Source organism: Suncus etruscus, chromosome 4, assembly GCF_024139225.1.
Source record: "Suncus etruscus isolate mSunEtr1 chromosome 4, mSunEtr1.pri.cur, whole genome shotgun sequence".
In the NCBI taxonomy this organism is placed as follows: Eukaryota; Metazoa; Chordata; class Mammalia; order Eulipotyphla; family Soricidae; genus Suncus; species Suncus etruscus.
In genome coordinates, this window is record NC_064851.1 from 79,512,939 (window position 1) to 79,527,600 (window position 14,662).

Below are 14,662 nucleotides of genomic sequence, written 5' to 3' on the forward strand. Positions count from 1 at the left end.
GTATCAAGGTACACAGATCGGAAAGGAAGAAGTCAAACTCTTTCTGTTTGCACTTGACATGATACTATATTTAGAAAACACTAAAGACTCTACCAAAACGCTTCTAAAAACAATAGATTTGTGTAATAAACTGACCAAATTTACACACAACATCCATGGAGTTTTTATACACAAATAATAAAAGAGAAGAGACATTACAAAAACAATCCCATTTACAATTGTGTCTCAGAAAATCACCTGGAGTCAATTTAAAGAGGCAAAAGACCTAGACAAAGAAAACCACAAAACACTATTCCAAGAAATGAGGACACAAGAAAATAGAAATAGATACCCTACTCATGGATTGGGAGGATTAGCATCATTAAAATGGCAATTCTTCGGGCCCGGAGAGATAGTACAACGGCGTTTGCCTTGCAAGCAGCCGATCCAGGACCAAAGGTGGTTGGTTCAAATCCTGGTGTCCCATATGGTCCCCCGTGCCTGCCAGGAGCTATTTCTGAGCAGACAGCCAGGAGTAACCCCTGAGCAACGCCAGGGTGGCCCAAAAACCAAAAAAAAAAAAAAAAAAAAAAAGGCAATCCTTCACAAAGCATTGCACAGATTTATTGCAATCCCTCTAAGGATACCCATGATATTTTTCAAAGAAGTTGATCAAATACTCCTGAAATTCACTTGTCACAATAAAATACTAAATTATTCGCTAAAGCAATCCTTGGGAAAAAGAAAATAGGAGGCATCATTTTCCTCAACTTTAAATTGTACTATAAAACTATATTAATTAAAACAGTATGATATTGGGGCTGTAGTGGTAGCACAGTGGTAGGGCATTTGCCTTGCATGTGGCTGATCCAGGACAGTGGTGGGTTCGATCACCAGCATTCCATATGGTCCCCGAGCCAGGAGAATTTCTGAGTGCAGAGCCAGGAGTAACCCCTGAGCACCACTGTATGTGGCCCAAAAACCAACCAACCAAACAAACAAACAAAAATCCCAGCATGATATTGGAAAAAAGACAGACCCTAAGTATTCTGAGACTAACCCCTAGGTATAGAACCAACTAATCTTTGATAAAGGGGCAAGAAATACAAAGTGGAGCAAGAAAAGCCTCTTCAACAAGTGGTGTTGGGATAATTGGTCAACTACATGCAAAAAAGTGAACTCAGAACACCGGGTACAAAGATAAGATAAAAATGGATCATAGTACTTGATATCAGTCCTGAAACTATAAAGTACATTGAAGAAAGCAAGCAAAACACTCCATGACTTTGAAATTTAAGGTATCTTCAAAGAGGAAACCACCACTGTCCAAGCAAGGGGAAGCAGAGGCAAACAAATGGGGCTACATTAAACTGAGAAGCATCTGTGCTTCAAAGGAAACTAGGTTTTGAAGGTCACCCATGGAATGGGAAAAACTATTCACCCAATACCCGTCTGAAAAGAGGTTAATATTTAAGATATAAAAAATACTAATATCTAAGGTAAATAAGTTACTGGCATAAGTTAACAAAAAATATCTAACCCCATCTAAAAATGGAGAGAGTAGGGGTTGGAGTAATAGCACAGCAGTAAGGCTCTCACTGCAGAGACTGGTAAACATCACTAAGATTATGTATGAATAACCAGTGCTGGCACCAATGAGAGGTGGGGGAAATTTTGAAGAAACTCTGTCAAAATTGATAAAATATTGTTTAAGTTAGTAAGATAAATGGTATAAATGATCTTATTTTCCTTCTGACTAAATGAAAAATGTTTTTAATAGAATGCTAAGTGAAAGAAACATAAAAAGATTTAATATAGGGGCCGGCGAGGTGGCGCTAGAGGTAAGGTGTTTGCCTTGCAAGCGCTAGTCAAGGAAAGATCGTGACCACGGTTCGATCCCCTGGTGTCCCATATGGTCCCCCCAAGCCAGGGGCAATTTCTGAGCGCTTAGTCAGGAGTAACCCCTGAACATCAAATGGGTGTGGCCTGTAAAAACAAAAACAAAAACCAGATTTAATATAATTTATATTTTAATATATAAATGATTAAGACTAGAATCAAACTAATCAGACCTATGCATGACAACATCATGAGAATTTTCCTTTTTTGTGGCTTTTGGATCACACTTAGCAGTGTTCAGGGGTTCCTCCTGTCTCTGCACTCAGAAATCACTTCTGCCAGACTCTGGGGACCATATGGGATTCTTGGAATTGAATTGTTGGTCCTAGATTGGCCAAGTGCAAGGCAAATGCCCTACCAATGTGCTATTGCTCCAGCCTAAAGTTTACAGTTTATTTAACATTTGCTTTCAATTTTTATATTAAATAAAATATTTTAAATGTATCTTGTTAATCAGGAGAATGATTGTTTACTGCCTTCCCAAGATAGTAATGATAATATTTAAGGAGACCTTAAATCTGAATTGCTCCAGCCTAAGGTTTACATTTTATTTAACATTTGCTTTCAATTTTTATATTAAATAGAATATTTTAAATGTATCTTTTTAATCAGGAGAATGATTTTTGTTTATTGCCTTCCCAAGATAGTAATGATAATATTTAAGGAGACCTTAAATCTGAAAACAAATATCTGGTGAGAATATATTTTTCATTAGTGTTGAAGTGCTGACTCATCTATAGTGAAATATAAGAAGTATACTTCTTATAAGAATATAAGAGAAGTATAAGAAAATTATAAGAGAAGTATAAGAGAAGTATAAGAAAAGTAAATAAAATGAATTAAAAATATTCAAATGCATATACATTTGATCTTTTATATAGAAATCCCATGTCTAAGAACTTAGACATTGGAAGTCAACATATCACTGCAGAAAGTAATATGTATAAAATATCAGATGCATTTAAAATAATGATTATTGGTTTCTGCTGTTTGATCTGAAGCACGGCAGACATCATGGGGCTTCTCCCAGGTGTCCTGTGGTCTGGGATTTTGATATTCTTCCATTGTTCCATGAGAGATCTTCTTCAGAGGTGAGCAGTCCTTTCGATAGGCAGTAAAGCTGGTTTTCTGCTGTTTGACCTGAAATAAGGCAAACATCTTGAGTCTTTTCTATCTGCTGACCAATGGCCTGGGATTTTGGTCCACTCTGTCATTGTTCCTTGAGGGCTCTTCTTCAGGGGTGAGCAGTCCCACCTACAGACAGTAAAGCTGCTTTCTCCTGTTTGACCTGAAACACAGCAGACATCTTGGGCATTCTCCCTGCTGTCCTGCAGCTGAGATTTTGATACTCTCCGTGATTGTTCCTTGAACACTCTTCTTCATTGGAGGTGAGCAGTCCCACCCACAAAGGGTGGAGCTAGAGGAGCATGACAGCTCTGCTTCGTGGCCATGCATATCTTCTAGCCAATGAACACCACCATAACATGTATAAAAATCTACACTATGACAATGGGGAAACAGAGCAGGCCAACACCAGGCATAGAGAATGAAAATGGCAACTCTGATGACCCCAAAACTGCCAACCACCTAGTTAGTCTCTCAGGTAGGAGTTTAGAGAAGAAATATGGAGGATGTTTATAGAACTCAAAGAAAGCATAAATAGAGTTGAACGGAACACAAATAAGAATCAAGAGAATATGAAGAAGAATCATAAAACTTCAAAATGAAATAAAAGGACTGAAAAACTCAGCAGACGAAATGAAAACCTCAATGGAAAGCTTCTCCAACAGGGTAACAGCAGCTGAGGACAGAATCAGTGAACTGGAAGATGAGATGCATAACAACTCTATGTAGCAGAAGAGATCAGACAAAAGCCTTAAAGCAAATGATCAGACAATGGAAAAATTACTCAAAGAATGTGAACAGATGAAAATATGAAAATAGAAGTCTTTGATAAGTTTAATACTTATCAACTTAAGAATCATTGGAGTACCAGAGACCCAGCAAGAAAAGCCCCAGGAAGAATCAGCAGTCAGGTAATCATTACAGAGAAACTCCCAGAGATAAAGACTGCATGCAAACAATCCTGCATGCCCAAAGAGTACCAACTAAAAGAGACCTGAAGAAAAGCACTCCGATACACATCCTAGTCACAATGATGAATCCCACAGATAGGGATAGAATACTGAAAGTAGCAAGTTAAAAAAGGCAGTGGTGGGACATAGTGACAAAACTCAATAAAGTGAATGCTTCACCTAGAATACTGAAACCAGCCAGGGTCCTCAAACTTTTTCAACAGGGGGCCAGTTCACTGTCCCTCAGATCATTGGAGGGTCTGACTTTAGTAAAAACAAAACTTATTAACTAATTCTTATGCACATTGCATATCTCTTATTTTGCAATGAAGAAACAAAACAGATACAAATATAATATGTGGCCCATGGCCCATAGTTTGAGGACCAGTAAGACTCACTTTCAGGATTGAAGGAAGCATACATAGCTTCATGGACAAACAACAGCTCAGAAAATTTGCAGACTCAAAAACAGCCTTAAAAGAAAATCTGAAGGTTTTATCTTAAGACAAGACCAACAACAGACATACCAAACTTCCACACAAAGATGGCACTAAATCCCATGACAATTATTTCTCTCAATATCAATAGGCTAAATGCACCAGTTAAGAGACATAGAGTGGCTAAATAGATCAAAAACCTGAGTACAACCTACTGCTGTCTACAAGAAACATACCTGAATAGACAGAACAAATATAGACTCAAGATTAAAGGTTTGAGGAAAATCACACAAGCAAACAACACCCTTAAAAAAGCTGGAGTGGCCATATTAATATCAGATGACACAAACATTAGACTCAGAAATATTGTAAGGAACAAAGATGGACATTTCGTACTAATCAAGAGATATGTACAACAGGAAGATATCACACTCCTAAACATATATGCACCCAATGAGGGGCCAGTAAAATATTTAATACAATTGTTGACAAATCTGAAAAAATATATCAATAACAGCACAATAATTGTGGGAGACCTCAACGTTGCCCTGTCACCCCTTGATAGGTCAATTAGAATGAAACCCAACAAAAATATACTAGCTCTGGGACCAGAGTGATAGCTCAGTAGTAGATCATTTGCATTGCATGCAACTGACTCAGGATGGACCAAGGTTTGATCCTCGGCATCCCATATGGTCCTTCATGCCAGGAGCAATTTCTGAGTGCATAGCCAGGAGTAACCCCTGAGCATCACTTGGTGTGGATCCAAAACCAATATATATGCATATATTATATATTGTATAGAGTATATATGGTATATATACACTAAGAGATAAAATTAAAGAGGAAATCAAAACATTCCTGGAAACAAATGACAATGAAGACACAAATTATCAGAATTTATGCGACACAGCAAAAGCAGTACTGAGAGGAAAATCTATAGCTTTGCCAGCATACATCGGGAAGAAAGAAGGAAATTACATGAATAGTTAATGACAGATCTTATAAAATTAAAAAATAATTAGCAAAAGAAACCAAAAATAGGTAGGCAAAAGAAAATAATAAAGCTAAGAACAGAAATCAATGAAGTGGAAATCCAAAAAATAGTCCAAAAGATCAACGAAAGCAAAGGTTGGTTCTTTGAAAAAAATAAACAAGATTGATAAACCACTGACAAAGCTCACAAAGAATGGGAGCAAGAGAAATTTGATAAACCTGATTAGAAATAAAAAGGGGGAGATCACTACAAATGCTGCAGAGATTCAAAGTATAATCAGAGACTACTTTGAGAAACTCTATGTAACGAAACATGAGAATCTGGAAGAAATGGATAAATTCTTGAACTCATAACCTTTCATGATAGAACAGTTGATGTAGCATATTTTAACAGACCCATCACAATTGAGGAAATGAAATGGTAATCAAAAATCTTCCCAAAACAAAAGCCCAGACTCATGGTTTTACTAATAAATTATTTCAAACCTTTCAAGAGGAACTACTACCAAATCTTTCAGGCTCTTTCATAAAATTAAAGAAACAGGAACACTTCCAAATAGTTTTTATGAAGATAACATCAACTTGATATCAAAATCAGACAGAGATGCTGCCAAAAAAGAAAATTACAGACTGATATTCCTGATGAACACAGATGCAAAGATCCTCAACAAAATTCTAAGAAATAGGATCCAATGCCTCATTGAGAAGGTCATTCACCACGACCAAGTTAGTTTCATCTCAGTAACGCCAGGATGGTTTAACATCTATAAATCAATCAACATAATACACCATATCAACATAAATAAAAATCATATCATCATATGATATTAATGATGCAGAGAAAGCATTCGATTAGGTCAAACACCCATTCTTGATAAAAACTCTCATCAAGATGGCAATGAAAGAAACTTTCTCAATATAGTCAAGGCCATCTACTATAAATCAATGAAGATAAACTAAAAGCCTTTTCTCTAAAATCTGGTACAAGACAAGGCTGCCCTCTCTCACCACTCCTATTTGACATAGCACTTAGAGATTAGGTAAGAAAAAGATACCAAGGGCATCCAGATACAAAAGGGTGAAGTCAAGCTTTCACTGTTTGCAGTTGATATGCACATTTAGAAAACCTGAAAGAATCTACCAAAAAGCTTCTAGAAACAATAGATTAATATGTCAAAGTGGCAGGCTACAAAATTAACATGCAAAATTCACTGGCCTTCTTATACAGTAATAATAATAGAGAAGAAATGGACATTAAAAAACAATCCCATTCACATTAGTGCCCCACAAACTCAAATATCTTGGAGTCAACTAAAGAGATGAAGGATTTATACAAAGTAAACTACAAAATCCTATTTCAAGAAATAAGAGACGACACAGGAAATGGAGACACATAGCCTGTTCATGGATTGGCAGGATTAATATAATTAAAATGGCAATACTCCCCAAAGCATTGTATAGATTTAATGCAATACCTCTAAAGATACCCATGATATTCTTCAAAGAATTGGATTAAATAATCCTGAAATTTATTTGGAACAATAAAACCCACGAATAGCTAAAGCAATCATTGAGAAAGGAATATAGAAGGCATTACTTTCCCTAATTTTAAATTGCATTACAAAGCAATAGATATTAAACCAGCATGGTATTGGAATAAAGAGATCCTCAGAACAGTGGAATAGACCTGAGTATTCAAAGAATGTTCCCAGGCATGCAATCAATTAATCTTTGATAAAGGGGCAAGAAATCCAGAATAGAGCAAGAAATGCCTCTTCAACAAGTGGTGTTAGCACAACTGGTTAGCCACTTGCAAAAAAGTGCACTCAGACCTCCATCTAACATTATGCACAAAGGTCAAATCCAAATGAATTAAAGACCTTGATATCAGGCCTGAAACCATAATGCATGTAGAACACATAGGTAAAACACTCCATGACATTGAGACTAAAGGTATCTTCAAGAAGAAATCAGCACTCTTCAAACAAGAGGAATTAGAGATAAACATATGGGAATATATTAGGCTGAGAACCTTCTACACCTCAAAGGAAATAGTGCCTAGGATACAAAAGCCACCCACAAATGGGAGATACTATTCATCCAATACCCACCAGATAATGGGCTAATATTGAAAATATACAAGGTACTGACAGAACTTAGCAAGAAAATACCATCTAAACCCATCAAGAAATTGGTAGAAGAAATGAACACACTTCCTCAAAGAAGAAATACAAATGGCCAAAAGACACATGAAAAAAATGTTCCACATCATTAGTCATCAGGGAGATGCAAATCAAAACAACAATGAGTATCATCTCACATCTCAGAGACTGACATACATAGCAACAAGAACAATCAATGTTGGTGGTGATGTGGAAAGAAACTCTCATTAACTGCTGGTGGGAAATGCCATCTAGTCCAGCCTTAATGGAAAACAAAATGGAGCTGCCTCAAAAAAAAAAAAAAAACCCTGAAAATTGAGCTCCCATATAATCCAGCTATATCACTCCAAGGGATATACCCTGGGAGCACAAAAATTCAATTCAAGAATCCCTTCCTCACACCTATATTCATTGCAGCACTATTTACAATAGCAAGACTGGAAACAACCAAAATGCCCTTCAAATATGAATAGCTAAGAAACTGTGGTACATATACATAATGGAGTATTATTCATCCATCAGGAAAGATGACATAATGAAAATTCCCTATATGTTGATGTACATGGAATTTTTTATGCTGAGTGAAATTAGCCAGAGGGATAGAGACAAAGAATAATCTCACTGCTTTATGGGTTTTCAGAAAAATAAAATACACTGTTGTAATAATGCCCAGAGGTGAAGCCAGAAGGACTGGCTCACGATATCAAGCTCACCACAAAGAGTGGCGAGTGCAGTTAGAAAAATAACGAAACTAACAACCACCATGACAATATTAATGAGTGAGAGAATTAGAATGCCTGTCTTTAATATAGGTATTGGTTGGGAAGGATGGAGATTGGGGGCATTTGTTGTTAGAATATTGCACTGGTGAAGGGGGTGTTCTTTGGATGACTGAAACCCAACTACAATCATGTTTGTATTCACATTCTTTAAATAAAGAATATAATAAAACAATTTCATTCACATTAGTGCTACAGAAACTCAAAAACCTTGGAGCTAATTTAACTAAAGAGGTAAAAAACCTATACAAAAAATGACAAAACCCTGCTTTATGAAATAAAAGAGGACACAAGGAAATGAAGATACATAACTGCTCATGTATTGGGAGGATTAATGTAACTAAATGGCAATACTACTCAAAGCATTGTATAGATTTAATGCAATTCCTCTACGGATAGCCCTAACATTCTTCTAAGTAGTGTATCAAGCACTCTTAGCATTCATTTAGAATAAAAAACACTCACAAATAGTTAGAACAATCCTTAGAAAAAAGAATATTGGATACATTACTTTACCCAGCTTTAAATTGTATTACAAGACAATAGTCATTAAAACAGCATGGTATTGGAATAAAAACATACCCTCAGATCATTGGATTAGACTTGAGTATTCAGAGAATGTTCCCCTGACAAATAAGCAATTGGTCTTTTGTTTTTGTTTTTTTCAGCCACACCCAGTGACGCTCAGAGGTTACTCCTTGCTATGCACTCAAAAATCGCTCCTGGCTTGGGGGACCAGAATGGATACCAGGGGATCAAACCACGGTTCGTTCTAGGCTAGTGTAGGCAAGGCAGGTGCCTAACCCCTTGCACCACTGCTCCGGCCCCATGATCTTTGATAAAATGTTAAATAATGCAAAATAGAGCAAGGAAAGTTTTTTCAACAACCGGTCAGTCACATGCAAAAAAGCAAACTCAGACCTCCATTTAACACTATGCACAGAGGTCAAATCCAAATGGATTAAAGACCTTGTTATCAGAACCGCTACTATAAGGTATATAGAAGAACACGTAGGTAAATTACTTCATGTCATTGAGACTAAAGGCATCTTCAAGGAGGAAACATTACTCTCCAATCAATTGGAAACGAAAATAAACAGATGGGACTATATTAAGTTGAGAAACTTCAGCACCTTAAAGGAAATAGTGATAGGATCCAAAGGCCACCCACAAAATTGGAGAAACTACTCATCCAACACCCATCAGAATAGGGTATAATATCTAAGATATACAAGCAACTGACAGAAATTAATAGGAAAATACCATCTAACCCCATCAAAAAAACGGGGAGAAGAAATGAACAGTCATGTCTTCAAAAAAGAATATAAATGGCCAAAGGGCACATGAAAAAATGCTCCACATCACTAATCATCATAGAGATGCAAATCAAAACAACAATTAGTTACCATCTTATGTCACAGAAACTGGCACACATCACACACACACACACACACACACACACACACACACACACACACACACATACAACTCCCCCAAACCCAAGAATAGTCAATGCTGGCAGGAATTTGGGAAGAAAGTAACTCTCATTCACTGCTGGTGGGAATGCTACCTAGTCAGCCTTTATTGAAAACAAAATGGAGATTCCTCAAAAAACTGGAAATTACACTCCCAAATGATCCAGCTATACTACTAGGAATATACCCTACAAACACAAAAACACAACACAAAAATGCTTTCTGCACACCTATATTCTTTTAGGTGCTATTCACAATAGCCAGAATCTGAAAATACCCCAGATGCCTGAACAGATGAATCCCTAACTGTGGCATATATACACAATGGAATACTATGCAGCTGTCAGAAGAGATGAAGTCATGAAATTTTCCTACACATGGATGGACATGGAAACTATTATGCTGAGTGCAACAAGTCTAGGGAAAGAGACAGATACAGAATAGTCTCACTCCTCTATGGGTTTTAGGAAAAATAAAAGACATTATTGTAATAATGCCCAAAGATAATAGAGATGAGGATTGGAAGAACCAGCCCATGATAAAAAGCTTACCACAAAGAGTAGTGAGTTTAGTTAGAGAAATACCTACTCTGACAACTACAATGACAGTGTTGGTGAGTGAGAGAAAAAGAATGCCTCTCTCGAAAAGAGGCAGGGAGTGGGGGAGGAGGGTCATGGGGGGAATTGGTAGTGGGAAGTTTGCACTGGTGAAGGGGATGTGTTCTTTTTTATAACTGAAACCCAATTACAAACATGTTCATAATCATGGTGCTTAAATAAAGATATTATTTTAAAAAATTGAAAATAATTAAATAGGGACCATATTAAAAATTAAAATGTTTCAATTGTTGTTTCAGTTAATAGTTATCAATATATTGGTTATTAGTAAATTTAATTATCTAATCTAATATATTTGATGATTTAATAAAGTTTTATTTTCATCCCAGCCAGAGAAGTATGTTCATATTTTTAAGAATTCTTCATTATACCCAAATCAGATAAATTCTTTAATGATACATTTCCGTTAAATATAACTAATCTTGATATTTTCTTACTAAGAACTTAGCCAGGGTTTGGATTTTTTGTCTTTTCCCCCCTGCTTTTTGGACTATACCCTGTGACACTCAGGGGTTACTTCTAGCTATGTGCTCAGAAATCACTCCTGGCTTGGAGGACCATATGGGATGCCCGGGGATCGAACCAAAGTTTGTCTTGGGTCAGCCACATGCAAGACAAATGCCCTATCACTGTTATATAGCTCCGGTCTGTGAATTTTTGTCTTTTAGAGTGGGGTGACCACACTTTACAGTGATCAGGCATGATTCCTAATGATTAGAAGATAATATATTGTTCTGCGGATAGAGCCAGGGTTAACTGAATGCAAAGCAATTACCTTATTCCCTGTACTCTCTGACTCCTGGCTTTTAGACTCATTGTACAAGAATATTTTAGTTTACATGAAGACATTACTTCTTTATTTTGTGGGAACTGGTTGAAATTATTTGTGAGACATCTGTGTTGTGTGTGTGTGTGTGTTTGGGTTTCACACCCGGTTGTGCTCAGGGTTTATTCCTGGCTCTGAGCTCAGAAATTGTCTCTGGTAGGCTTGGGGGACCATATATGAAGTTGGGGATTGAATCCAGGTCTATTTCGAGTTGGCCATGTTCAAGACAAACGCCCTACCACTGTGCTATTGCTCAGGCTCTTGTCAGGTCCCTCCCCCATTTAAAATCTTAACTGTCTGTGTTCACTTAAAAAAACAAAACAAAACTTTAAGGTGACATTTACTTCAGGATTTATTGAATAGCCCTATATAGTTCAGATTTTGTTGTAGTTTACTGTGTGCTTACGTATTTTAAGGGAGAATTTTGAGACTAGTAATTTAATTTAGAATACATTTCATTGAGGTACATGAAAACATCTACAATCGTAGAGGGACAGGAGCAGTAACACAGTGTTAAGGTTTTATGCCTTGCATTAGGCTGATCAGGACTGGCCGAGGGTGAATCTGGGACTGACCTGAGTTCAATTCCTGGCATCCCATATGGTCCCTGAGCCTGCCAGGAATGATTTTTGAATCAGGTATAACTCCTGAGTATTACTGGATGTGGCCTCAATCCCCCAAAAGCTTCTAAAAAACAACAATACATTAGAGATTCTGTACTTGTGAAATTATAGCTTGTATGTGCATTGATTAGAATTGACTAGTAAACAGACCATGATTTTCATATTAGACATTTAGTAAAAATGAAATCAAATATTTATTTTAGGAGGATGAATATATAGAGCAGTGAGTATGGCATATTCCCTGTTCATGACCAATCCTAGTTCTATCCCTGGCATTACATATGGTCCCCCACGCACTTACGGGAGTGATCCCTGAGTGAAGAGTCAGGAGTACATATTGAAAAAGCCAGGAGTACCCCAAAAACCAAAATAAAATTTTGTTTTATATAACTACAAAAATACATTGTAAGTTTTATTATGCAAGACAGAATTTTTACTTTGCTTCTTCTTCTTCCTTTTTCTTCATTTGTATTTCTTCTGTTAATCTTTCAATAATATTGGAGTCAATTTTAGATTTATTCTGAATATATAATCTATTTAATAAATATTGTCCTGAAATAGAAATAAAGAGAATAATATTAATTTTGAGGTGTATAATATTTAATGGAATATATTTGGAAATTAGCAATGTAATTGGACATATATCAAATATTTATGGTTTTGGTTTTTTTTTTTTAGTTTTTGGGCCACGCCCGGCGTTGCTCAGGGGTTACTCCTGGCTGTCTGCTCAGAAATAGCTCCTGGCACGCACGGGGGACCATATGGGACACCGGGATTCGAACCAACCACCTTTGGTCCTGGATCGGCTGCTTGCAAGGCAAACACCGCTGTGCTATCTCTCCAGGCCCATATATTTGTTTTTCTTTAAGCTTTTTCTTTATGTTTTTCTTTTAGTGATGTTTTTCTTTTGTGTAGTCATTAAAATATTAACATAATCTTAAATATTTTTTAAAAAGGTACATATTGGCAGGCTATAAATAATTAAAGTATGAAGGAGGTAGAATTATAGTCTCTCCCTAGAAACTTCTTTTAAATATATTTCTTAAGAGGAAAAAATGACAGAATATTATTGGTGCCATCATCAAAGAATAATTAACAGTATTTCTTAACGTTTATTTCTGGGCTCTTTATTATGTATCTTTTTATGTTAGTATCTTACTATTTTAATTACTATTATATAGCTTTACTAAGTGACAGAATAATGAAAATTATAATCTTTATACCAATTATCTTCCATTTGAGGTAAAAAAGGACTTTACTCCAATATTACATTTTAGTTATGGAAATGATAGTGCTGATTTGGAGGGAAATGTTAAATTCTCAGCTTCCATGAATGGTTTTAAGGATCTTCCAGAACACTCTTCCTGACTACTTCCCCGTGAATGGAAGTCTTGCTTGATGTAAGCCTAAATTGTGGTGGTGCTATGTGTAACTGGGGTGATAAATAGCACCTGGAGATGGTGGAGAGCTTTCTATTTTTTAATTTTAACTAAAAATAGTATCAGCAACAAATACTTCACTTGAAAATTTAAATAATAGTTACCGTTGTTTTCCACATTTGATAAAACTATAACCAAATCAGGTATAATTCCTCTATCAATGAATTCAAACCACAGTTCTTTTATAATGGGACAATTATCCAGGATCCAGCCCCCATATTTAGAAGCATCAGAATTCTTGTTCTTGTTTTCTTTTTCTGCCTGTGAAAAATTTTATACTGGTATTATCACCAAAGCTTCACAAGTCTGCTATATATTACTACTATAATGTATCAATTTTTTAAACCTTTAGTCTGACTCTTATGAGAAAATAAAAGCCAGTTACTCATGAGAAAAACAATTTTAATACAATACATATAAATTAAAAATTAGTACTTGGAAGTAAAATACATTTATTAAATAAATACAAGTTTCTGTTATTTATTGCATAATAATAAATATAAATAAAAATTAAAAACATCATTGCATAATTCAGGTGCTAATTCACAAGTCAGGATCAGGGCTTTATGTTTGCATCTCTAACATGGTCCAGTTCTGTCAAACTCTCAATAGCAATCTCTGGCACACATGTGTACATTAGAAATGTGGGTCTGTGTCCAACTTAAAAAAACCTCAAGACACACTCAAAATGACAAAATCTAAAGATAGAGACAAAAAAATTAAAAGTGGAAAGATCAGAAAATGAACTTACATAGCAGATCTAGCCAATGAGACACAATGAGCCAGAAAAGTATAGAAAGAAATAGCACAAAAACTCAATGAAATGAACACTACACCAAAAATAACCTATCCATCCATATTATCATTCAGATTTGAATAAATAATACAGAGTATAATAGACAGGTGACAGATTAGGAAAGTTATAACCTTAAAAGCCAGTTTTGAAAGATGAGTTAAAAAAGCTATTTTTTTTTTTTGAATGATAGTATAGCAGGTAGGGTGCTTGCTTTATACAAAACCTACCTGGTTGATGTCCAGTGCCTCTAAGGTATCCTGGCACTGCCAGGAGTGATCCCTGAACTGAGTCAGAAACAAACCTACAATAATTGATATGACCCTAAACAAACAAACAACTTTAAAGGACAGGAGAAACGTCCAATGTAGCATTGCATGGCACTCACTAATGGTGCTATGGTTGCGCTAAAATATTGATTTGTTTTATAAAAATTCTATTTGTTATTCCTTTAAATTTTGTTGCAGCAAGTAATAAGAAAAAAATTTGTTATATGCCTTAAATTGTCAGGTTGGGGGAAGGAGAGAACATAAGGACATTGATAGAGGGAAGAGGACATTGA

At 35.9% G+C, this 14,662-nt stretch overlaps 1 protein-coding gene across 1 annotated transcript in view; it reads right to left on the reverse strand.

Annotated features, from left to right (window-relative positions):
• Positions 1-14,662, reverse strand: part of AK9 (adenylate kinase 9) — a 190,930-nt gene that overhangs the window by 102,401 nt on the left and 73,867 nt on the right. The window contains 2 exon segments of the mRNA XM_049772605.1: positions 12,306-12,420; positions 13,412-13,568. Coding sequence (XP_049628562.1) covers positions 12,306-12,420; positions 13,412-13,568 — 272 coding nt within the window.